The sequence below is a fragment of the Dromiciops gliroides genome, chromosome 1, assembly GCF_019393635.1.
Source record: "Dromiciops gliroides isolate mDroGli1 chromosome 1, mDroGli1.pri, whole genome shotgun sequence".
Classification (NCBI taxonomy): Eukaryota; Metazoa; Chordata; class Mammalia; order Microbiotheria; family Microbiotheriidae; genus Dromiciops; species Dromiciops gliroides.
In genome coordinates, this window is record NC_057861.1 from 468,355,673 (window position 1) to 468,383,102 (window position 27,430).

Below are 27,430 nucleotides of genomic sequence, written 5' to 3' on the forward strand. Positions count from 1 at the left end.
CTTATCTCAGACAAAGTGCAGGCAAAAATAGATCTCATTAAAAGAGATAAGGAAATTACATCTTGCTTAAAGGTACTATAGATAATGAAGTAATATCAATATTAAATATGTATGCGCCAAGTGGTATAGCATCCAAGTTCTTAGAGGAGAAGTTAAATGAGTTACAAGAGGAATTAGACAGTAATACTATACTAGTGGGGAATCTGAATCTCCCCCTCTCAGAATTAGATAAATCTAGCCAAAAAATAAATAAGAAAGAAGTGAAAGAGATGAATAGATTACTAGAAAAGTTAGACATGATAGATGTCTGGAGAAAATTGAATGAGGATAGAAAGGAATATACCTTTTTCTCAGCAGTACATGGCACATTTTCAAAAATTGACCATGTAATAGGGCACAAAAACATCATAGTCAAATGTAGAAAGGCAGAAATAGTAAATGCATCCTTTTCAGATCATGATGCAATAAAAATTACATGTAAGAAAGAGCCAGGGAAAAGTAGAATGAAAATCAATTGGAAACGAAATAATTTCATTCTAAAGAATGAATGGGCCAAACAAGAAATCATAGAAACAATCAATAATTATATCCAAGAGAATCACAATAATGAGACAACATACCAAAATCTATGAGATGCAGCCAAAGCAGTGCTTAGGGGAAAATTTATAGCTCTAAATGCTTATATGAATAAAAAAGAGAAAGAGGAGATTAATGAATTGGGCATGCAACTTAAAAAGCTAGAAGAAAACAAATTAGAAATCCCCAATTAGATACTAAATTAGAGATCCTGAAAATCAAAGGAGAAATTAATATTGAAAGCAAAAAAACTATAGAATTAATCAATAAAACTAAGAGCTGGTTTTATGAAAAAACCAATAAAATAGATAAAATATTGGTTAATTTGATTAAAAAAAAGAAAGAAGAAAACCAAATTACCAGTATCAAAAATGAAAAGGGTTGGGGCAGCTAGGTGGTGCAGTGGATAGAGCACTGGCCCTGGAGTCAGAAGTACCTGAGTTCAAATCTGGCATGAGATACTTAACACTTACTAGCTGTGTAACCCTGGGCAAGTCACTTAACCCTGATTGCCTCACTAAAAAAAAAGGGGGGGTGGCTAGGTGACACAGTGGATAAAGCACAGGCCCTGGATTCAGGAGTACCTGAGTTCAAATCCGGCCTCAGACACTTGACACTTACTAGTTGTGTGACCCTGGGCAAGTCACTTAACCCCCATTCCCCCGCAAAAAAAAAAAAAAAGAAAGAAAAGGGTGATGTTACCACCAACGAAGTGGAAATTAAATCAATAATTAGGAATTATTTTGCCCAACTGTATGCCAATAAATTTGACAATCTAAATGAAATGGATGAATATTTACAAAAACACAAACTGCCCAGGTTAACTGAAGAGGAAATAAAATCCTTAAATAAACCCATATTAGAAAAAGAAATTGAACAAGCCATTAATGAACTCCCTAAGAAAAAATCCCCAGGGCCAGATGGGTTTTCAGGTGAATTTTACCAAACATTTAAAGAACAATTAATTCCAATATTATACAAATTATTTGGAAAAATAGGTGAAGAAGGAGTTCTACCAAATTCGTTTTATGACACAAATATGGTGGTGATACCAAAACCAGGCAAAGCAAAAACAGAGAAAGAAAATTATAGACCAATTTCCCTAATGAATATTGATGCTAAAATCTTAAATAAGATATTAGCAAGGAGATTACAGAAAGTGATCACCAGGATAAAACACTATGACCAGGTGGGATTTATACCAGGAATGCAGGGCTGGTTCAACATTAGGAAAACTATTAACATAATCAACCACATCAATAAGAAAACCAACCAAAATCATATGATTATCTCAATAGATGCAGAGAAAGCTTTTGACAAAGTACAACACCTATTCCTAATAAAAACACTGGAGAGTTTAGGAATAGGTGGAGCTTTCCTTAAAATAATAAACAGTATCTACCTAAAGCCATCAGCAAGTATTATATACAATGGAGATAAATTAGAGGCCTTCCCAATAAGATCAGGGGTGAAACAGGGATGTCCATTGTCACCCCTATTATTTAATATTGTCCTAGAAATCTTAGCTTTAGCAATCAGAGAAGAGAAAGGAATTAAAGGAATTAGAATAGGCAAGGAGGAAACAAAACTATCACTCTTTGCAGATGATATGATGGTATACTTAAAGAATCCTAGAGAATCAACTCAAAAATTACTTGAAACAATTAACAACTTTAGCAAAGTAGCAGGATATAAAATAAATCCACATAAATCATCAGCATTTCTATACATGACCAACAAAGTCCAGCAGCAAGAGATAGAAAGAGAAATTCCACTTAAAGTAACGGTAGATAATATAAAATACTTGGGAGTCTACTTGCCAAGACAAACCCAGGAACTTTATGAACACAACTACCAAACACTCTTCTCACAAATCAAATCAGATCTAAATAATTGGAAATATATCAATTGCTCATGGATAGGCAGAGCTAATATAGTAAAAATTACAATACTGCCTAAATTAATTTACTTATTCAGTGCCATACCAATCAGACTACCTAAAAATTATTTTATAGAGCTAGAAAAAATAATAACAAAATTCATCTGGAAAAACAAAAGATCAAGAATATCCAGGGAAATAATGAAAAAAAAAATTCACAGGAAGGTGGGTTAGTGGTACCAAACCTGGAGCTCTACTATAAAGCGTCAGTCATCAAAACCATCTGGTACTGGCTAAAAAATAGAGTGGTAGATCAATGGAATAGGCTAGGCTCAGGAAATGCAGTAGTAAATGACACTAGTAATGTAGTGTTTGATAAACCCAAAGACTCCAGCTTCTGGGATAGGAACTCAGTATTTGACAAAAACTGCTGGGAAAACTGGAAGATAGTATGGCAGAAATTAGGCATAGACCAACATCTTACACCTTATACTAAAATAAGGTCAAAATGGGTACATGATTTAGACATAAGAGGTGATACCATAGGTAAATTAGGAGAGAAAGGAATAGTCTACCTATCAGATCTTTGGAAAGGAAAACAGTTTATGACCAAACAAGAGATAGAGTATATTATAAAATGCAAAATGGATGATTTTGATTACATTAAATTAAAAAATTTTTGTACAAACAGAAGCAATGCATCCAAAATTAGAAGGGAGGCAGAAAGCTGGGAAACAATTTTTATGGCCAGTACTTCTGATAAAGACCTCATCTCTAAAATATATAGGGAACTAAATCAAATTTATAAGAATTCAAGTCATTCCCCAATTGAGAAATGGTCAAAGGATATGAACATGCAGTTTTCTGATGAAGAAACCAAAGCTATCTATTCCCATATGAAAAAATGCTCTAAATCTCTAATGATTAGAGAGATGCAAATTAAAACAACTCTGAGGTACCACCTGACACCTATCAGATTGGCTAAAATGACAAAAAAGGAAAATAATAAATGTTGGAGAGGCTGTGGGAAAATTGGAACACTAATTCATTGTTCGTGGAGCTGTGAACTGATCCAACCATTCTGGAGAGCAATTTGGAATTATGCCCAAAGGGTGATAAAGCTGTGTATACCCTTTGACCCAGCAATACCACTTTTAGGTCTTTTTCCCAAAGAAATCATGGAAAGGGGAAAGGGACCCACATGTACAAAAATATTTATAGCTGCTCTTTACGTGGTAGCAAGGAATTGGAAGTTGAGGGGGTGTCCATCAATTGGGGAATGGCTGGACAAGTTGTGGTATATGAATACAATGGAATACTATTGCACTGTAAGAAATGATGAGCAGGAGGAGTTCAGAGAAACCTGGAGAGTCTTAAGTGAGCTGATGATGAGTGAGATGAGCAGAACCAGAAGAACATTGTACACAGTATCATCAACATTGAGTGTTGATCTACAGTGATGGACTATATTCTTCTCACCAATGCAATGGTACAGAAGAGTTCCAGGGAACTCATGATAGAAGAGGATCTCCAAATCCAAGAAAAAAAAAAAGAACTGTGGAGTATAGATACTGAATGAACCATACTATTTCTTTTGTTTTTGGTGCTGTTGTTTTTTCTCTATTTTGAGGTTTTTCATCATTGCTCTGATTTTTTTCTCTTATAACAGGACTAATGCAGAAATAGGATTAATGTTATGATGTGTATATATATATATATATGTGTGTGTGTATAGATATATGTATATGTATATGCAGATAGATATATAGATATATAGTTATATAGATAGATATATAGATATAACCTATATCAGATTACCTGCTGTCTAGGGGAGGGGGAGGCAGGAGAGGGAGGGGAGGGAGGGAGAAAAATCTGAAATTGTAAAGCTTGTAATAAACAAAAGTTGAGAACTATCTTTACATGTGACGGAAAAAATAAAATACCTTATATGAAAAAAAGAAAGAAAGAAATGCTTGTGGATTGATTGCAAAAAAATTTGGGGGTGGGGGGTGGGGGGTGGGGAATAGAGTTCTTCGGCTTTGAAATACCTTTAAGTGCTCGGCTCTGCTATTCTAAACGGTAGGTGGCAGTAACTAATTTATTTTCTCTTGGAATCTGTTGCAGTTTTTCCTCGGGGGAGTAGCCCAAGTCTTCTTCACCAGAACAAAGTCTTTCAGCTGATCAGGGGCCGAAAAATCCCACTTGGCCAGATGTGCGAGAGAGGCGGGGCCTTGGGCTGACCAATTAGAACCTCCGGGGCCAGGGGTGGGTTTCTGGTTTTTTTTCGTTTCCTTGGCATTACAGACTTTTTCTGTTCGTTATGCTGCCCCTAACCTTTTCTCTTTCTCGGCAAATTATCCTAGGGAGGAAGATCTTAAGATACTGGCACAATCCTGCTGCCCTTATGTCTACTTTGCTCATCAATCAGTCCCAGTATTCCTGGTTGAAGGATTTGGGACTCAAAGAAGAAAATGAAGGCGTGTATAATGGGACCTGGGGTGGAAGAGGAGAGGTAAGCGTGGAGCTCACGGAAATCTGATTTTAGCTGGTTAAGAAAAATCCGGAGGCCATAACTCTTCTGTTTTGCAAAAATCATTGTCCTTTTGGGTTGTAGTTGTGTTATAAATATCATTCGAGTTTTTGTTATTGTTTCATTGTAGTGTTCATACTTTTTAACCCCTTAAATTTTAGGTTCTTGAACCTAGAAGAACAGATGTAAATATTTAAAGTTAGTGCAAATAGAAGTATTTGCAGTAGCAGCTGTTTGCCCCAGTTCTACTTGGCGGGGAAGTAGTCCTTTTTCAGCCATGGTGTGGATCTTAGGCTGTAAAATGTTCTTGAAAGAACACATTGTACTCTAGAGAATTTTTGTGCCTCCTTTCAAAAGTGCTTAACATTAAAACATTTTTTTTGTACTTACTGACACCCCAGTGCTTTTTTTTTTTTTAAAGGAGAGCAGCCCTAAGGTTGCAGTTTCCCAGAGTGAAGCAACAATGTGAGCACATGGGTTCAAAATTCCATTGTGTTGCTTAAAGGTTGTCAAGGCCTTGGGCATGTTACAACTTCCCAAGCACATAGTTTTCTCCTCTGTAAAATGATGAGGTTAGATTAGATGATGCCTCCTGCATAATTAGAATTAAATATTAAAAAGGAAAGTAAGAGGCATGTTACAAGCATGTGTTTTAAAAGTGAACTTAAAGCTAGATACCATGTTTGAAACCTTATCAGAAAGGAACCTACCAAATAATCAGGGCTTTCAGTAAAGAAGGCTGTAATTTCAGCAGATAAGTCTGGGAAACTGCAATCCTGATGCCCAAGAATACATTTGTTGGTCTATCTCAGTATCTTGGATTTACTTCTTTCCCTTTCCCCTCCTTTTTCCTTTTTTTGATAATATACTCTAACCAGACTTTTTTTTTTAAGGTTGTTACAAGCTACTGCCCAGCTAACAATGAGCCTATAGCCAGAGTCCGTCAGGTAAGTGTGCTGTTAGTTTATACTTTCTTTTTGGGTGTATGAATTCTTTAGGTTTATACAGAGCATATAGTAATTAATAATGAAAATGCCTAAAGCAGATGATAATAATTCTTTTTTTTAAATTTAGCATTTATTAACTACAAGTGCTTTTACTGGGCAAAAACTAGATAAATAGATCAAAAGAATAGACTAGAGATACCAGGCATTCCAAAAAATGTATACAAAGGATAAGTATTTGCAGAGATGGGGAATATTACCTAAAACATCTTAGAAAAATGAGAATACAGACATATTTTACACACATGTAGATATGCATGTAAACACATATGACATACATATGTACAGAAAGACATGTATATGTGTATATAAATGTATATAAAATACATATGTATTCTTACCTTTCTAAGATTTTAAGTATTTCATATACACACATAATATACATATATGTATAAAAATACATCTGTATAGTCTGAGTGATTATCATTAACCTTCCCTTTTCTCTTTCTTCCTGCTGGTCTCTTTTCCCCCATTATTCCTTTTATCAGGCCAACCTTGCAGACTATGAAGAAACACTAAAGAAAGCCAAAGAAGCCTGGAACATATGGGCAGATGTAAGTTATGCTACTCACTTAATTAACATAATTTGTTTGCTTCTATCTTTCATTTTAGAGTGTGTTGTGGAGGCAGGGTGGGAGGGTTAGTGAAATGTTCTAAATAAATGGGAATAGGATGAGATTTGACAACTAATGATTAGTAAATTTCTGGGGTTAGTGGGATGCTGCCTTAACCGAATGTTTGCTGGAAATGAAATCTACCTTTTTAGGTAGGGAAGAATTTCTACTTTACTGTAGATCTTTTAAGGTAGAGGTGTTAATCTGCCCAGCCATAGTGATTATTGCATATAGCTGTCCTGCTCTGGTGAGTCAGCTGGATACTAGAGAGTGGCCTGAGTGAAATGTTAATGTACTTGCTGGGAGGGAGAGGTCCAGACAAGTCTTTTTCAAAGGGAGAAGCTGTGTAATATGGTAGAAGCAGCACTGGTTCTATAGCCTGAGGACTTGGGTTCATAGTCTGCCTTTCATACTTACTATCTTGTGTATTCTTGGGCAGGTCACTTAATCTTCCTGGGCTTCAGTTTCCTTATCTTTAAAATGGATTAGATGAGGGGCAGCTAGATGGCGAAGTGGTAGTACCTGAGTTCAAATAGGGCCTCAGACACTTGACACTTACGAGCTGTGTGACCCTGGGCAAGTCACTTAGCCCCAGTTGCCTCACCCCAAAAAATTAAATAAATAAATAAATAAAATAAAATGGATTAGATGGCTTCTCTGAAGCTTCTTCCAGTGCTAGATCTGATACCATGATCCTGTGGCATAAGAAAGATCCAGGAAAGCATGAGATTCTGAAATGAACAGATCTTTCACTTATCTTTTGTTATCTGGAGATAGTTATTTGCAGTTGCTCAGGCTAGCGAACCTACTTGTTGAGTATTTCTAGTTAATAAAATAATAAAATAAATAAAATAATAAATAATAATAATAAATAATAAATAAATAATAAAATAAAAGGGGAGATTTCTAGTTAATAAAAGAATAAGATGCAAGAACAAATTATAGGTTAGATGCAGCTATTTCATCAGACAGCAATGAGTAAACTTGTATAACTTTGCTGAGCTTTTGTTTAAAGTTTAAGTATCAATTTCATGTATAAATTAGAATTTAGTGTCCTACTTCACATGACCAAAAGTATTCTTGACTTGGAATTGGTTAAACTAAAGATCTTGGATTTAGACCTAGAAGGATCATAGAAATCATTTAGTCAGATTCTTTCCTTTTACAGACCAGGAAACTGACCCAGGCTGTGACTTGCCCAAAGGCAAATAGTTAGTAAGTAGAATTTGAATCTAGTTCCTTTGGCTCTGAGTCTAGTGTTCTTTCCCCATCACCACTGGGGGCCTTTTATAATCTGTGATTGTGTTTAATCTGTGATTGTATTTTGTTTCTGCCGTCAGCCCAAAGAATAATGACTGACAGCTAAAGTTATCTATTTCTGCAGCTTGCTCCATTTTATAGCTGCCACATGCATGACCACTTCCTTTGAATCTCTGTTAGATAGGTGGGAGGTGGTGATTAGAAAAGGTGGTGATTTGGAAAAAGACTCAAGCAGAACCCAAGAGATGGTAGTTATTGGATGTCAAGGGAAGCAGCAGGTAGAACTATCAGATATCCTTTGGTTTTTAATGGGTCAAGAGAGAGTTCAGCACTAGGCAGTGACAGTGAGTCATGAGGCTGCGCTAGCAACTAATATTAAAATATAAAGACAAATGCAAAAATGTGTGTTTATGTGTGTGTGTATATATATATATATATATATATATATATGTATTAGGGAAGTAATCAGTATACACATGTACATACACCTAATATGCTCTACTTATCAGCAAAGGGAAAGCTTCAGTAAGAACTAAGTTTTCCTCTCTGTGCTTGTTTTCTTCTAGTTATCAGGGATCAATCCAGTTTCTCTGTAGTTTAGTAGAGAAAAATATTTCGGTTTTTTTTTTTGTTTGTTTGTTTTTGTTTTTGTTTTTGTTTTTGTGGGGCAATGAGGATTAAGTGACTTGCCCAGGGTCACACAGCTAGTAAGTGTCAAATGTCTGAGGCTGGATTTGAACTCAGGTCCTCCTGAATCCTGGGCCAGTGCTTTATCCACCGGGCCACCTAGCTGTCCCTGAGAAAAATATTTCAAGGGAATTTTTACTCAAAAATTAAAAATAAATAATTCTAAAAGCTAGAAATGAGTCTAGGCAGCTAGGTGGCTCATTGGTTAGAGTGCAGGGCCTGGATTCAAGAAGACCTGAGTTCAAACACGGTCTTAGACACTAGCTATGTGACCCTGAGCAAGTTGCTTAACTCTGTTTGCCTTAGTCCACGGGAGAAGCAAATGGCAAACCACTCTGGTGTTTTTGTCACGAAAACCTCATGGACAGTATGGTCTATGGAATCATGAAAAAAGTTGAACATGACTGAACAATAATAACAAAAGAAATGAGCTTAGAAAACAGATCCCCTATTCTTTGTTTTGTTTTGTTTTTGTGGGGCAGTGAGGGTTAAGTGACTTGCCCAGGGTCACACAGCTAGTAAGTGTCAAGTGTCTGAGGTCGGATTTGAATTCAGGTCCTCTTAAATCCAGGGCTGGTGCTTTATCCACTGTGCCGCCTAGCCAACCCAGATCCCCTTTTCTTAAAGTAAGGACAGTTAGGTGGCTCAGGTGGCACAAGGGGAGAGTGCTGGGCCTGGAGTCAGGAAGACTCTTCAAATCTGACTTCAGACACTTATTAGCTGTGTGACCCTGGACAAGCCACTTAATGCTCTTTGCTTCAGTTTTCTCATTTGTAAAATGAGCTAGAGAAGGAAATGGAAAATCACTTGGGAGAAAATTTTTATAGTTTCTCAAGGAAAGGTTTCATCTCAAATATATAAAGAACTTTGTCAAATTTTATAAGAATATGAGTTATTCCCCTATTGACTTTTCATCTCTCCCACCTCCTTTTCATACCAAACTCTACTCTTTTGTCCTCACTGTATTCTCCAATCTTTTGACCCTTGAGTTCTCTCTCAGGCCATGACCCCTGTAGTCTTCACTCTTTCTTCCTTTCCCTACCTTGACCCCTTGATCAACCAGTTCAACTCTACATTGTCTTTGTTACAGTTCTGGTCCCATTATCATAGGACCAAATGTGTCCTAAGCCTTCATCTTGAATCACTTCTACCATGTAACGATTGGAATGACACCACCTGCTGGAGACTTACTGTGGAAGAGTTCCGCCCATGAAGCGAAGGTCTTTGAGGGCAAGACCAGGAGTCTTTTCTTTGGCGTCAGGAAGTGACGCCGGCTAGTGCGAGGAAGAAGGAAGAGACTGGCGCTCACTCTTACACTCTTTCCTTTGGACTCTGGTGGAGAGCGGAGCTAGAAATGTGCTCTCCCTTTAATAGATAGGAATCCAGGCCTTTCTCTCTCTTTACCAAATTCTTATTCTCCTTAATAAATGCTTAAAAGTCTAACTCTTGCTAAAGCTTATAATTTATTGGCGACCACTCATTAGATATTTTAGACAGTTTAGCTAGAATTTTAGCCCTTAACAACCATCTACTCATGTGCTGCTTAACAAAAGTGGTGAAAATCACACAACCTTTCTGACTGGGTCCACTTCAGTTTTATGTTTTATGACCTCAACTGGGCTCTTACTGATACTAGACAATCCTTTTACACCTCCCTTATCAACTCACTGTCTTATTCTTCACAGTGGTTCTTCTAAAACTTTTTATCCCTCCTCAAGCCTCTCATATCTCCTTCTTCCTTGCCCCTCTCTCACCTTGCCTTCTAAGTCAGGAAGATACTGTTTCAGGTCTCAACATACAGGCTGACTGGGAATTCATTTAACCTTAAGCAGCTCCTAGAGTGTAGTTTGCAGAAAAGATGCTGCATTGCATTCATTGGGAGGATTCTCCTCATTTGGGAGGTACTCACACTGTCGAAATCACGGATCCACTCCCTAGCCTTATAAGCATTAAGGAGCTTGGTGAAACCATTGACCTTTCTACACCAGACGTTTAAAATTAGTACTGTTTGTTGTCTTCTTTAGAATGGGGAGAGTGATGTTCTTCTGCAGCTCAAACAAATGACCTGAGTGAAGAATTCTGTATGTGTGATGTGGATCTAGATTTATAAAATAGTAAAGTTGTAGTTTATGTAGTTTTGTTTTTTTGTTTTTGTAAGGCTACACTAGGTGGTCAGAGAAGTTAAGCTTAGTCAGTTATTATTTAAAGGTGATGCCCTCTCATAGCACTAAATGTAATATAACCGGGATCACTACCCACCAGGCATTTTCCATCTGATACAGAAACAACCACAGACTAACCTAAAAGGAACTGCTTTAAACACAAAAGAGAAGGATTTCAAAGGGAAAGGTTAGTTCAAATGGCTATTGTTTAGCCTTTGGTTTTCAAATATACTAGAAGCAGTTTTTCAAAAGCTTTAGCAGAGGGGGCTGCTAGGTGGAGCAGTGGATAAAGCACCGACCCTGAATTCAGGAGTACCTGAGTTCAAATGCAGCCTCAGACACTTAACACTTACTAGCTATGTGACCCTGGGCAAGTCACTTAACCCCTATAGCCTCAACAAAACAAAACAAAAACTATAGCAGGGATTCTCATTACCGTTGACAAGCCTAGGTTATAATTCTATGCTGTGGTGGTTTTTGTTAAGGAGGAAATGTTATTAATGAAACATGTTGCTTTAGCAGTTGTGTTTTTTATTTTTTTAATTGTCAAATTCCACGTGAAATTTTTGAAAACCAGAAACTAGTTTGGTCACAGGACTTCCTTTGAAGTCAAGTGCTCTTTTAGAGTGGGCCAGGTTTAGTATAACTGTTGGATTGTTTATCTTTTTTAAAATGGCAAATGCTAATGCAGTGGGATTTTGTTGGGGGGAGGGAGGATTTTTAACCTTTTGTGAAGTTGATTGTGTTTTATTCATTTAAAGAAAGTACCAGATGGCAAAATTTCATTCAGGCCTTTCCAGAGTGGCATTGTTTTTTAGATTGACACTTTTTTCTCTAAGCAAAATGTATGTTTGTCATTATGTAAATAAGGCTTCAGAAGTATTTTAAGTTAATGAATATTTTGATATTACAGTTCTTAATTACATGTAAAACAATACTGGAACCTCTACACAGACTGCAGGTAGGGAGTCGTAGCATTCCTTTGAAAAACTTTCAAATCAGTGATGCTTTGGACCCTACTACAGTAAGAAACTTAATGTGCTGCTAATTTTAAGTGCTTTCATCTTTTAAACTGGTCAGTAAAGTTTCATTCTTTATTTAGATTCCAGCCCCTAAACGAGGAGAAATAGTAAGACAGATTGGTGAAGCCTTGCGACAGAAGATCCACATCTTAGGAAACTTGGTAAGGTATTTTAAAAGTAAATGTGTTGGATAGAGCACTGGCCTTGGAGTCAGGAGTACCTGAGTTCAAATCCGGCCTCAGACACTTAACACTTACTAGCTGTGTGACCCCAGACAAGTCACTTAACCCCAATTGCCTCACTAAAAAAAAAAAAAAAAAAAGTAAATGTGTTGGGCCCCTAGGTGGCGCAATGGATAAAGCACCAGCTGTGGATTCAGGAGGACTTGAGTTTGAATTCGGCCTCAGACACTTGACACTTACTAGCTTGTGTGACTTTGGGCAAGTCACTTAAATCTCATTGCCCTGCAAAAATAAATAAATAAATAAATAAAGTAAATGTGTCTTTAAAAACCAACCAACCAATAGTTGCTATGTATTCCTATTTTATGTAAGGTTTATTTTTAAAAGCCAAACAAAATATAATTTTGAAATGCACTTTATGGATCAGACAGTAACAAAATAGGAAGGGAAATGGGCTTTTTTGAAATTGATTTTACAGAAAAAAATTGATTTCTTACCTATAGACTCACTATAAATAAGTAAGGAAAAAGGCATTTAAGTTGAATGTACTAGATCTTGCTCTGTAGTACTTATTAGCTATAACAAGATTTGATATAAATTTGATATAAAGTAGGTCTATTTTGAATTCAGGGGTATTTTTAAAAACTGAAGAACTACAACTACCTCATTAAAAGACTTTCTCGTGGGGGCAGCTAGATGGCGCAGTGGATAGAGCATCGGCCCTGGATTAGGAGTACCTGAGTTCAAATCCGACCTCAGACACTTAACACTTACTAGCTGTGTGACCCTGGGCAAGTCACTTAACCCCAATTGCCTTACTAAAAAAAATATATATATACATATATATATATATATAAAAGACTTTCTCGTTCTAAAAGAATTCAGTGGTATGAATCTAGAAGAAATCAGAAGTTCATTTAGTGATTTTTTTCTTGCCTTTTAGATCTCTCACCTTGTGTGTTACACTCCTATACACTTAAAATCTATATTATTTGGTCTTATAGTTATCTATTTATATGTCATCTCCTTACTGGATTGTTATGGTTCATGAGGGTAGGAACTAGACCCTAACATTTATTTGTACCTATTAGACCTTAACATATAGCTCCCCCTAGTCCCTAGTGTTATGTTTTCTACATATTAGGTGCTTAGTAAGTGTTTGGTAAACTTTCTGTTGTCTCTCATTCTTCAAATCTTTTATTAGGTCCTGTAAAAAAGTTTTCATAATATTGCCTTCCTTGTTCTTCTGTTTCTACTTCAATCCATTTTATAATATCCTTGCCCATTATGTGATTGCTTTCTCTTTTCTGGGTGTTGTTTTCTTTCTTTCTTTCTTTTTTTTTTTTTTTAGTGAGGCAGTCGGGGTTAAGTGACTTGCCCAGGGTCACACAGCTAGTAAGTGTTAAGTGTCTGAGGCCAGATTTGAACTCAGGTACTCCTGACTCCAGGGCTGGTGCTCTATCCACTGCGCCACCTAGCTGCCCCGGGTGTTGTTTTTTTTAAAGCTCACTTATGAAATTTGAAAGATTCACTCCTGTTTTTAAATTTTTTAAATTAGTATTCACATACAGATTTTTATTTTCAGGTATCTTTGGAGATGGGAAAAATCTTAGTGGAAGGTGTTGGAGAAGTTCAGGAGTATGTGGATATCTGTGATTATGCTGTTGGCTTATCACGAATGATTGGAGGACCCATCTTGCCTTCAGAAAGTAAGCAAGTAAAAAACTCTCATGATAAAATCTTCTAATTCCAGTCATAAATCTTTTTAGTAAACCATCAGGCTAACAAATAAATTGACTTACTTAGGAAGATACAATTACCAAACATATCCTAGATACCACTATATCTGCTTGTCAAAAAGGATGGAGAAAAAAACCCCAAAACTTCATATGTAGTTAGTAAATGCTTAATTGTATTTATCAGCTGGACTCTGTTACTTAATAGTTAATTTTTCTTCATTTGAGAATATGTGTATTTAAAAATTCTGATCTAGGAAAATTAGTGTATCTACTCTTCCTATGATATCCTACAAAGAAGCGAATAATTTAGATTGCTACCTCTAGAATTTTAAGAAAATACCAGGTTAACACAAAGGTTTTTGTTTTTGTTTTTTAGTCAAAAAATGCTGACTGTGCCAGGCAGAGGGGGTACAAAGGTGAAATACTTTCTGCTTGGGTGGCTAGTGGCACAGTGTATAAAGCACCAGCCCTGGATTCAGGAGGATCTGAGTTCAAATCCAGCCTCAGACACTTGACACTTACTAGCTGTGTGACCCTGGGCAAATCACTTAACTCTTATTACCCTGCAAAACAAACAAACAAAAAAACATTTTCTTTTGGGGCAGCTAGGTGGCGCACTGGATAAAGTACTAGCCCTGGATTCAGGAGGACCTGAATTCAAATCCGGCTTCAGACACTTGACACTTACTAGCTGTGTGACCCTGGGCGAGTCACTTAACCCCAATTGCCTCACTAAAAAAAATACTCATAACATTTCTTTCCTTATTTAGATTGCAGAAATATTTATTTCTTAATATTTCACTTGAGCTAAAAAATGGGATTAATTCTTCCACAGTAGATAGTGAGATTTTACATTAGCAGTTGGAGGGAATCATGTGAAGTTTTCTTCAGTGTTCTTAATTTGGGGTTCATCAACATCATTTAAATTTTTTTCATAGTGTATTTCAATATAATTGGTTTCTTTTAAATTCCATTAATGCCCTTCAACCTTTTTCTTAGACCTAATCTTTTTATCTTAGGAAAGTTACAAAAGGACTGGAATGAAAGTTAAAGTCCAAGAAAATAGATTATAGGTGGTAACCAGTAACTTTTCCTATGTATTTTATTTTGTGCATATAAAAATACTATTCTGAGAAGAGGTCCAAAGGCTTCACCAGATTTCCAGAGGAGGCAATGACTCAAAAAAGTTAAGAGCCCCTGCATTCAAAGGTCTTTAGCTGAGTCTTTGGCTATAATATTCTTTGGAGTTTTGCTTCTGGGGTCTCTTTCAGGAGGTGATCAGTGGATTCTTTCAATGACTCTTTTTTCCTCTGGTTCTAAGACACTGGAGCAGTTCTCCTTGACAATGTCATGAAATATGCTGTGCAGGCTCTTTTTTTGATTATGGCCCTCAGGTAGTTCAATAATTCTTCAATTGTCCCTGAATCTATTTTCCAGTTCTGTTGTTTTTCTGAAGAGGTATTTTACATTTTCTTCTACTTTTACACATTATTTTGATTCTGCTTTACTTCCTCCTGTTCTCTCATCAAGTCATTAGCTTTCATCTGTCCAGTTCTGATTCTTAAGGAATTATTTTACCCAGTCAGCTTTTGTATCTCCTTTTCTATTTTTATTTTGGGCGGGGCAGTGAGGGTTAAGTGACTTGCCCAGGGTCACACAGCTAGTAAGGGTCGAGTGTCTGAGGCCAGATTTGAACTCAGGTCCTCCTGAATCCAGGGCCCATGCTTTATCCACTGCATCACCTATCTGACTCGAATTATATTTTTTAATAAGTTGTTTTCTTCATTTCAATTTTTATCCTTTTCCCTAGCTATTGACTCTTTTATATAACTCCTTTCTTTTCCCAGTTTTTCTTCTACTTCTCTTATTTGATTTATAAAATCCCTTTTGAGCTCTTCTAAGAAGACTTTTTGGTCTTGAGACCAATTCCTTTTCCCCTTTGAGACTTCTAATATAGACATTTTGACATTGTTGTCTTCTTCTGAGGTTGGGTTTTGGTCTTCCCTGTCACCATAGTAGTTTTCTATGGTGAGAGGGTTTTTTTTTCTGCTTTTTATTTATATTTACGCCTATTTTGTGCCTTTTAAAGTTGAACTTTGCTCCTAGGGTACAGGGTGCACTGTCTCAGGCTTCTTTTGCCTGGGGTCAGAGGCCTGATCACTGACTTTTTGCTCTGAGGCTTCAGGTGCTTGCAACTTGTTCACTGCACTGGGGTGGCCCAGCCTAGTTGTATCTGTTGTGTAGTGGATGCCCCAGCTGACAGATTGCCTTCTGAGTTGAAGCTGGGGGCTTCACAACTGGTCTGCCATGTCACTAATTTGCTGAGCTAGGACTGAGGGTCCTCAGCTGCTGATCTGTGCTGTTGCTAAGAGCCTTTTTCTGGCTTTCCCAGACAGTCTCTGCACTGAGCTGTGCTCCTCTTTTACCCAGGTGAGACAGATCTCTCCTCAAGTCCTTCTAGGTTATCTTAAGCCAGAAGATTGTTTCATTACATCTTTTTGTAGGTTCTTTCGCTCCAGAATCTGTTTAGAGGCTTATTTTAATATTGTTTCCAAGGGAAATTTGGGAGAACTCAGGCAACTTCTTGGCTTCTCTCTGCCATCTTGACTCCACTCTACATCTGAGTCTTTCTATTTTTTTAATCCATGTATATAAAAGAGAGAGATGGTGGTTAAGGGTATTTAATGATGTGAAACACAAACTAAGACTTTTGTAATTATATTCGGTATTAAAGGATACTGCTGTTTGGATGCAGCCATCTACCTTTTTTTGTTAGAATTCAAAATGTCTTCACATAAAATAAGCCAGCTTTGGGCAAGCCAGCTTTGTCTCTGAATGATCTGCCAGATTAGCCTATCAGTTATTGGCATTCTGCATCAGTGCCTCATAAGTGATTAATAAATATTTATTGATTGATTTGATTTTCACTGCCAGTTCAGCTCCTATTAATCCAGTCCAACTTTGTTTCTGAAATAATCTCTTTCTCTCGCTATATGTGTGTTTCATGTGTCTGTCTCCCTGATGTTTAATCTATCAAACGTGCAGTGTAATTTCTATTTCTTCTCATTCAGGACCTGGCCATGCCCTCATTGAACAATGGAATCCTTTGGGCTTAGTTGGAATCATCACTGCATTCAACTTCCCAGTGGCAGTGTACGGCTGGAACAACGCCATTGCTCTGATTTGTGGAAATGTTTGCCTTTGGTAAGACTTGTGCTTTCCTTTTCCTTTTTTTAAACGATTTCAGATATGCAGGTTATAACATTGTCTGCCTTTCATGGATTTTTAGGCTTTACTTTGTTTATCTTTATAATCTTAAGTATCTTATTTTACCTGTTCTTGATTTCATCCCTACCGATTTCACCTTAAACTTCCTTTTTGTTTTCCCTTTGATACCTAGCACAGTGTTAGTGCATCACATTTGAGGTATCACAATTGTGAAGGTGTTGAGAGATCAATATACAGGGTAACTGAGGAAAGGGGAAATACCAAAAGTTTAACAAAAAAGCTTTAGACTTTATGAATACTGAAAAAAGGTGGCCAAGAATACCAGCTACCCACCTATATATTTATTGTCCAGTCTTTATAAGACTGTACACAAATCCTCTTTGAGGAGTTTAATAGGGAAGAGGCAGGCTTTATAAGCAGTATTTGAGTGGAAAACACTCTTGAATATTGAATAACACATTTACCATTTTGCAGTTGATTGAAAGATGTAGAGAATGGAAGATGTTACTGTACCTGCTGTTTAGTGATTATGAAAAGGCACTTGAGAGGTAGAGCCAAGATGGCAGAGTGGCAGGAAGCACTATAGCTGAGCCTCCAATAAAACAAAACTTTCAAACAGATCTCAAAAATGCTGCCGAATGAATCTTGATGAGGAAGTCCAAAAAGAGTCACAATGAGTCATTTATCTGGCCCCACTCAGCATAGAGTCAGATAGAGAAGTCTACAGACACTGGGGATGGAGTCTGGGCAGGAGCATTCAAGCATGTGAATGTGTGAGCACTCCAGTGCTCAGGGAGAGGTTGTGTATCAGGTGAAGAGGAGGCCCCAGATCCATGCAGGGCACCCCAAGACACATACCAGGGTACTGCTATGGGGACAGGCATGAACTGGTAGTCTGGTTGCCCACTACTCAGTTCCAGGTCACAGATCTAGGGTGGACTGAGAAGAGAACCAGTATCTAGTGGTGGTATTCCCAGGTGGGGAGGCCCTGGGAAGTATACCAAGAAAGGAGAAAGTTCAGAAGCCAGTGGCAGCAGTGTGGCTCAGGTCCCAAGTGCAGAGTAGGGTCTCATTTCCAGCATCTAGCCCAGTTTGCAGACACATTATCAGGGCAGGAATGCTAGACCAAAGGGGAACCTACAATTCTGTCACTCTGAACCAAAAGAGCTTTTCAGCTGGCTGATAGGGGCTGAGTCTAGCTCAGGCCTGAACTCAGGTCAGGAACTTGCAGAGTTCAAATCAGGGGAGCATTTATCAGATCATTCTGGCAGCACTGAAAGCTTGCAGGTCCCTAGACTGGGGTGTCCCTGAGATTCTGGAAATAATACAAGAAAGCAATAAAACAGGACTAGCCTAGATCTTACTTTTTAAAATTTATTTTTTTTAAAAGTGAGGCAATTGGGCCGAGTGACTTGCCCAAGGTCACACAGCTAGTAAGTGTTAAGTGTCTGAGGCTGGATCCGAACTCAGGCACTCCTGACTCCAGGGCCAGTGCTCCATCCACTGCGCCACCTAGCTGCCCCTTAGACCTTACTTTTAGAAGTGCCAAAGAGCCTATGCTTAGATATCAAGTCTGAAGACAGGAAGTAGGCTGAAAAAATGAGCCAGGAAAAAGAATCCCACCATAAGAGAGCTAGTTTGGGGGCAGGGAAGCTTAAGGCACAAACTCAAAAGATAAGAATGACTCCAAAACAAATATAAACAAAGTCTCAAAGGAAAACACAGCTTGGGCAAAACTTTAGCTTGAATTCCTGGAAGAGATGAAATGAGTTAAAAATGTTTTTATAAATGAAATGAAAATGCTTGAGAAAAAAATTGGAAAATGAGAGCTCTGGAAGAAAGAATTGGAAAGGTAATTAGCATGAGACAAACCTTGCACAAACAAGAACTTAGAATGAATCAAATAGAATTTAATGATTCCATGAAGCAAGAAGAAATAGAAAAACAAAGTAAAGAAATTGGAAAATAAGGAAGAAAATATAAGGTATCTGATAGCAGAAACAACTAACCTAGAAAATAGATTGAGAAAAAATATAAGAATCACTAGATTATCTGAATGCCAAAAAAACCCCAACCCAAAAACCAAACCAAAACAAAAAAACCAAGAGCCTGGACATCTTATTTCAAGAAGTGTTAAAAGGAAACTTCTCTTAGAAAGGTTCTCATAACCAGAGGGCAAAATGGAAATAGAACGACTCCACAGTTCATCTTCTGAAGGAAGCCCCCAAATTAAAACTTCTAGGAACAATATATCCCAAAATCCAGAGCTTCTAAGTCAAAGAAAAAATACTGTAAGCGGCCAGAAAGAAATAATTCATGATAACAGCCACCACTTTAAAGGAGTGGAGAACTTGCAATATAATATTCCATAAGGCAAAGTATATGGAATTATAACCAAAAATAACTTAACCAGCAAAACTGAGCCTGATGCTAAATAGGAAAAAGATAACTTTTAATAAAATAGAGGACTTCTAACCATTCCTGATGAAAAGATTAGGTTAAACATGACAAGAGAAATATAAAAAGGTAAACATGAGTGAACAGTGATAAAGGACTAAAGGATAAACTGTGCAGAGATGATAAAGACGATCTTTCTGAACCCTATCATCAGTGGTCATAAAGGAAATTTTGTTACATTAGGCCAAAGAAGAAAGGAGAAGGGGAATACAATTGGGGAGGAAGATAAAGGGAGGTTAGGAAAAAATATCTCATATATTTGGGGTGTGTAAGTAGAAAACTATGTAAAATCAGGAATTAAGTGGCAGACACTTGCACCTCATTCTCTGAACAAATTGAAGGTGGGAAATACATGTTTAAAATGAAGCATCAAAGGGATGCATGCTTCTCAAACGTTTTCACCACTGATATGGTGAGAGGCAGCATGGCATAGTGCATAGAGCACTGATCTTGGAGTAAGGAATACCTAGGGTTTTATACTATCTCAGACATTTATTGCCTGTGTGATCCTGGGTAAGTCACTTAATCTCTCTAGATATCAGGATTATTATCTATAAAAGGAGCAAAGAAAGAAAGAACACCCCCATAAAAAGCAGTTATGGTGATAGGGATGCTCATATCACAACCTCAAAAAAAAATGATTCTAAAACATCTTCAAGCAAATCTACAATGGAAAACATAGTTTGGAAACAAACTTAACCAGAATTTCTGGGAGAGATGAAGCAAGAGTTTTTTTAAAAACAGTTAAGGAACTTTTTTTTTTTTAAATGATAGTTTTAGAAGAAAAAATTAGAAAAGCGTTATGGAAGGAAGAATTCAAAAGTAATGTTTGGCACAAGAAGTATAAAACCTTACCCCAGCAACAAATTCTGTAAAACTTTAAATGGACCAAATAGAAGTCAGTGACTCCATATCACAACAGAAAACATTAAAATGAAGTCAAAAGATGGAAAAAATAGAAGAAAATGTAAGGCATCTTATGGCAAAAACAATTGACCAGGACAATATCAAGGAGAGAGATTTAAAGACAAGGAAATTACTCATATCTCTTAGAACCAGAGGGCAACGTGAGACTAGAAAATATCCACCTGTCACCTCTTGAAAGAGACTCCAAAATGAAAATTCTCTTGATTATTGAAGCCAAGATCCAGAGCTCCCAGGTCAAAGCAAAAAAAAAAAAAAGTTCCAGGCAGTCAAAAATAAAGCATTCAAGTATGGTCAATTCTTTTATTTTTTATTTTATTTTATTTTTTTTTGCGGGGCAATGGGGGTTAAGTGACTTGCCCAGGGTCACACAGCTAGTAAGTGTCAAGTGTCTGAGGCCGGATTTGAACTCAGGTACTCCTGAATCCAGGGCTGGTGCTTTATCCACTGTGCCACCTAGCCGCCCCTGGTCAATTCTTTTATAAATGCTTATTTTGAATATAAGCAAATTTATTTAATAGGATTAATATATTAGGGAACACTAATTTCACATTTGCTTATTCATGATTTCATTCTCAAGAAACAGTGAGGGAACTTCCAAAATAATCGATACTGAACTGTTTTCTATTTACCCTCCTAGTTGCATGCTGAGAAACTATTTTTTTCTGTAACTGTTATTTGTATTAAAAAATTATCTCTGTCTAAAAGGAAGACAGTTTTCCATGAAAAGGCAGGAGGAGCTAGAATCTGCTTATCTATTCTTACTTGTTAGAATAATCTTACATGGAAAAGTAAAGTAAATCTGCTTCCCTTAGCCTTCTCAGGTGTGTTCTGGAAACAGGAAATCTGGTAGATTTCCTTTTTTGTTTGTTTGGTTTTTTGTGGGGCAATGAGGATTAAGTGACTTGTCCAGGGTCACACAGCTAGTGTCAAGTGTCTGAGGCCAAACTCGAACTCAGGTCCTCCTGAATCCAAGGCTGGTGCTTTATCCACTGTGCCACCTAGCTGCTCCTAGATTTCCTTTTAATCCAGTTTGTACCAGCAAGGCCAGATTAAATAGTCTTGGAAACTATTGTCCAAACATGGGAGTTGCATTGGGGGTGATAGTTGTTGTTTCTGTCTAAGGTAGAATACTTATAACTCTTTGGAGGGACATTAAAAGCTCATCTGTAGGGGACAGCTAGGTGGTGCAGTGGATAAAGCATCGGCCCTGGATTCAGGAGGACTTGAGTTCAAATCCCAGCATCAGACACTTGACATTAGCTGTGTGACTCTGGGCAAGTCACTTAACCTTCATTGCCCTGCAAAAAAAAAAAAAAAAGCTCATCTACAAGTAAATTCCTAATTTAGATATTAAATTCACTTATTTTCATTTAAAAATTACTTTGGAAGTAATTTACTTCTCATGAATGAGTTCATTTTTTTATAGCAAATGACTGAACAAAATTAAATTTCTTCTTTTAAAGGAAAGGAGCACCATCAACTTCACTCATTAGTGTAGCTGTCACAAAGTAAGTATGTGTGTGTGATGTAAAGTTCTGTTGGCAAGGGGCCATGGTTTATCTATACTTTGTATTCGCATCCTATCACCTTCAGTGTTTATTATATGTCTCTGCATGCAATGGATAACTGAATGATAAACTGCTTTTACTAAATTATAAGTGTGATCATTATTCTTTCCCTGCCACACCTTCTCCTTCCCCAGTAAACTTCAGTGGCTCCCTATTGCCTTCAGGATCGAATCCAAAATGCTGTGTTTGGCATTCAAAGCCCTTCATAACTTAGCCCCCTCTTATCTTCTCAGTCTTCTTATCCCTTATTCCTTGCCACATACTCTTTGATCCAGTGACAGTGGCCTTCTGGCTGTTCCACAAATAAGACACTCCCATCTCTTAGCTCCCAGCATTTTTTCTAACTGTTCCCCATGCCTGGAATACTTCCTTTCCTCATCTGACTTTCCTGGCTTCCTTTAAGGCCTAATTAAAATCTCATCTTTTTCTAGAAGCCTTTACCAACTCTTCTTAATTCTAATGCCCCCCCCTCTAAATTATCTCCTATTTGTTCTGTATATAGCTTGCTTTGTGTATATGTTTGCATGTCATCTCCCTTGTTAGATTGTAAACTTCTTGAGGACAGGCTCTATCTTTTGCCTGTTTGTATCCTCAGTCCTCAGCACAGTGCCTGTAAGCATATGGTACGTATTTAATAAATGTTTATTGATTGAATTTTGATTTGATTCAGACCACTGAAATATGATGGGTACTGGGTTTGCAATCTAATGTGAGAAGTAACTTATCTAAACATGGAATTTAGCCTGTGGAAGTCATTGTCTAAAACTGTAAGCTTGGGATTCTGCAAAAATCTGAAAGGGGTTTAAGTTTCCCTTTGCGAATTGCAAAATAAGTAGCTCTCCTATAAGAAAGTGTTCCCAAAATGCAGGGGCTAATTGGGTAATATTTATCTACATGCTTGAAAATGGAATGTGAATGATAATAGAAAAAAATCTAATGGTTTTGAAGATAAAATTTTAACCAATATAATGCTTTTTGTCACAACACATAAACTTAAAAGCAGAAAAAAATTAGGTAATTATCAGTCACTTAAATCTCCACATCATATATCCTGGCATAGAATTTTGAATTAGATAGCTTGAGTCAAATGCTGGTTATGCAGTTTATTCCTCATGAAAAATGGAGTTGTATTGAATGATCTCTAAGCTTTCTTCCAATTCTAAATTCTAAAATTTTGTATTGTGCTTATAGGGGGTGAAAGAAGTTTGGATATCTTGGGTATTTGGTTATAAGGACAGTGTTAAGAATTAATTATTCCTTAGGCTAAAGGATGAATATTAGAGATCCTAGTATCTAATGTAGCAGATTTTCTTTTTTGTGTAATATTTGCCAACTCTTAATTCCTGAGATCTGGAGGTTGGGAGATTTTAAAAAAAGTTTGTGATAAGATCTTTACACTTAAGGATTTGTTGCTGTTAGAAGATGTTTCTAGAAATTAGGGATCAAATACTGGGATGAGTTAAGGAATAGAAACTAGAAGGAAAAGTGGTGTTGATTAGTGAGTTCTAATGAAAGAACAGAGATCTATAGATAATGAGTTGGTAATGCTACTCCCTGAGGAATGACAGAGAAAACTGGTATAAATATTTGAAACTTCATACATGGTAAAGAAGGTAGGAGTTTGGAGAAACTTGACCCTTCTTTTTCTTTTCTTTTCTTTCTTTTTCTTTCTTTTTTTTTTTTTTTGGTGGGGCATTGGGAGTTAAGTGACTTGCCCAGGGTCACATAGCTAGTACGTTTCAAGTGTCTGAGGTCAGATTTGAACTCAGGTCCTCCTGAATCCAGGGCTAGTACTTTATCCACTACGCCACCTAGTTGCCCCTTGACCCTTCTTTTTAAAAAAGTTGTTTCAGAAACATAATTACCAATGTGTCTTTTCTTTAGGATAGTGGCCAAAGTTTTGGAAGACAACAACTTACCTGGTGCAATCTGTTCCATGACATGTGGTGGTGCTGATATTGGGTATGTTAGTTCTTCCTTCAATAAGAAGGACGTCATATTGTGTAAGGAAAAATGTTGTCACTTTTTTCTTTTTTAGAAACAAGAAACTACTTGAATTAAGAATACCACTTCTACAAGTAAATGTATAGATGGGGTCCACCTATTTTCTGTTCTATGGATTTCTGTCTTTTTAAAAATTTTTATTTATTTTTAAAAATAAAAGTATTTTATTATTTTCCAGTTACATGTATAGATAGTTTTCAGCATTTGTTTATATAAGATTTCCAATTTCAAATTTTTCTCCCTCCCTCCCCGCCTCCCCTAGACAGCAGGCAATCCAATATAAGTTATATATATATATAATGTCATAACTTTTAAAGATGTTTCAGAGTAGAATGGGTTACTTTAGGAACTTAGGTGTTCTCCCTCACAAGAGGTCTTCGAGAAAATTCAGGAAAACCACTTGTTGGAAATGTTATAGAGCAAACACTTATTTTAGGAACCAGATGACATTCACGTGTTCCTTAACTCTCAGATTTTGAAAGATGTTCATAGGAAATCAAATGCATTTGAAAGGAAGCCCTGACTAATGGATGTTCAAAATATCTTATTTTTGGAATAGTATGTATAAATAGGATTTTGTGAGCTATCTTTGTAACCAAACCTCTATTTCTAACATTGTTTCTATAGAAAATGTACTTTGAACTCCAAGTAACCATCTTATAATTTTGGAAACATATTGCTTTAACTCATTATAGGAACTGGGTTCATCCTTTGTTATAATAAGATTATATGACTATTGATACATAGTGAGGAGTAGCATTTTATAACTCAGACTTGTAAATAGCCCTAATAGTAGACTCTTATTGATAGTTTTGATAAATTTCCATTGCTATTATTACTTAATGAAGAGAACAGTCATGTATTTCTTGCCTTTTAGAATGGAAATATCAGAAAATCTTGTAACAAATTTTATCCAAGGTTCTTTTGGGAAATTGTATCTGTTGTTTAAAACCCAAATCTTGTACATAGCCTAGCTGACTACCCAGAATTTATGTTCATTCACTACAACCAGCATCACCATCTTTTTTTTTACATTGTAATTTTGGTAATCATAGCAGCAGATAACTAAAGGGTTGAACAGTTACCTGAATTAATTTCATTACGAGCGTTCAGTTCTCAATTCAACTAAAAGAAGCCTACCAGGGAAATTTCAGTGAGTTGCACAGGCTCTGTTGTGTCTCCCATAGCATACACATACCTTTTAATTCCTGGAAGCAATAGAACAGTATTTCTATTCTTATTGCACTGTCTTAGAAAGAACTACCAGCAGTTGCACATCAGTTACAATTCACTGAAGGGCCTACCTACATAATATCCTCCTGAAAAATAAAAAATTCATTGTTGCCTATAGAGTTGGAAGGGACTTTAGAAGTTATTCTGTCTTACCTCTTATGCTACTCATTATATAAACACTCCCTCCCTGAAAAATGGCCGTAGTGATAGAGAGCTAAGTGCTCTACGGGGCTGTTCATTCTGTTGTTGGACAACTCTTGTTAGAAAGTTTTTGTTTCTATTGCCACCTAAAATTTTCCTTCCATGAGAATGAGTGCCAATGCTATTGGTGGTGAATCTATGAATTGGACCAGTTTTGTGGGAGACAGTTTAAGATTATGGTAAGAAATTGACTCAGATGTCCAAACATTTTGGTCTAGAGAGATCACTGCTAAGCATATTTCCCTAAAAGGCCAAAGACAAAAAGTTTCCATTTACACAAAAAGATGTACAGCAGCATTTTTGTAGTAGCTGTGAAATTGAAACGAAGAAGGGAAATGGGTAAAGAAATTGTGGCACATGAATGTAAAGGAATATTTCTGGATATATGATAGATATAGAGATATATAGGAAGACTTATGAGCATCAAGGCATATGACCTCATTTTTTTTCTGTCAAGTATTCTATCAAGTATTTCTATGCTTATTTATTTATTTATTTATTTATTTTTGGTGAGGCAATTGGGGTTAAGTGACTTGCCCAGCATCACACAGCTAGTACTTGTCAATCGTTTGAGGCTGGATTTGAACTCAGGTCCTCCTGACTCCAGGGCCGGTGCTCTATCCACTGCACCACCAGCTGCCCCCTCTATGTTTATTTTTAAATATAGTTGAAAATATCCATTGAATATCCTTGAACCAGAAAATCTACTGCTAGGTGTATACCCCAAGTAAGCCAGTGACAAAAAGAAAGGCCCTAGATAGACTAATATATTTATAGCAATACTTTCGTAACATAAGAGAAACAAAATAAATGTTCACCAATTGGGGAATGATTGAAAAGACTATGGCTTATGAATTTTATCGAATATTGCATTGTTTTAAGAAGCTAAGAATATGATGAATACAAAGAAGCATGGAAATGCATATGAACCAGTGAGTAAAGAAAGTAGAACCAGAATAACAATCTTCACAATGATTACAACAATATAAATGGAAAGAATATCCACCAGAAAAATCTAAAACTCAACGTTGTATAATTATAATCATCAAACATGGCCTGGAAGGAGATAGGAGAAAATATACTTTCTTGCTTCTTTTCAGGGGTAGGGAGCATCACATAGAAGGTGACAAGCAGTTGATGTGTTGTTTAATTTTGCTGAACTGCTTTTATTCTGTAGTATGAGGAATGATTATAGGGAATGGAGATGAACAGAGTGATTACCAAGCTTTTCTTAATTATTTATTGTGGCCCCATTTCATCTGTTCAAATAGATGTGTGGCTTTTCTCTTACAGCACAGCAATGGCCAAAGATGAGCGGATAGATCTACTGTCCTTTACAGGAAGCACACAAGTGGGAAAACAGGTGGCAGTCATGGTACAGGAGAGGTTTGGTGAGTGGGTGTTCTAGTAACCATACTTCTTTGAAGAATGAATGTGGCCCTTTCCACTCTTATACTCCATCCATGGAAATCTGTGTAGTATTTTGAAATATCCAAGTGAAGGAAAGGGTTGCACAGTTATCTTATTAATTCTTAGGTCTAGCTGACACTAAAGCAAACTTTACAAGTTGCCAAAGAAGGGCTTTTCCTGAGGAACATTTGTTAGATTGGCCTTGATTGCATTGATTGGGTAGATGACTCTCCAATTTGCTTAAAGTCAAATTTTTGGACACTGTTTGGGAAAGAGGAATCTCCTCCTTACTGGGGAAAAAGTGTGAGAAATTTTTAAATACAGAGGCTGTAAATAGGAATTGCAGTTAAGTTTGGGGAAAAATTAATCAGCTTGTCCCAAATTATTAATATCATTCTTTCTGGGTATATAACAACAAATGGAGGAAAAGTTCTAGAGGACTAAAGAGTATTATAGGAGTCATATCTTAATTTCACAGACTAGATGTCTATGGCACAATATCCGAATAGATTAAAAAAATTTTTTTTTTCTTTTTTCTTTTTTTTCTTTTTTTTTTTTAGTGAGGCAATTGGGGTTAAGTGACTTGCCCAGGGTCACACAGCTAGTAAGTGTTAAGTGTCTGAGGCCGGATTTGAACTCAGGTACTCCTGACTCCAAGGCTGGTGCTCTATCCACTGCGCCACCTAGCTTCCCCTATCTGAATAGATTTTGCAGAAGAAGGGGATATAAAACTTTGCTTTTCTTTCA

At 36.8% G+C, this 27,430-nt stretch overlaps 1 protein-coding gene across 2 annotated transcripts in view; it reads left to right on the top strand.

Annotated features, from left to right (window-relative positions):
• Positions 1 to 4,587: 4,587 nt before the first annotated feature.
• ALDH7A1 (aldehyde dehydrogenase 7 family member A1) overlaps positions 4,588 to 27,430 on the top strand; it is a 43,043-nt gene continuing 20,200 nt past the window's right edge. The window contains exons 1-10 of one of the 2 annotated variants that reach the window (XM_043977276.1): positions 4,588 to 4,720; positions 4,819 to 4,967; positions 5,879 to 5,932; positions 6,478 to 6,543; positions 11,815 to 11,895; positions 13,502 to 13,625; positions 16,727 to 16,859; positions 21,731 to 21,775; positions 23,720 to 23,797; positions 26,567 to 26,664. In XM_043977276.1, coding sequence (XP_043833211.1) covers positions 4,860 to 4,967; positions 5,879 to 5,932; positions 6,478 to 6,543; positions 11,815 to 11,895; positions 13,502 to 13,625; positions 16,727 to 16,859; positions 21,731 to 21,775; positions 23,720 to 23,797; positions 26,567 to 26,664 — 787 coding nt within the window. In that variant the 5' untranslated portion in view covers positions 4,588 to 4,720; positions 4,819 to 4,859. The other variant, XM_043977275.1, reaches the window with a different exon arrangement.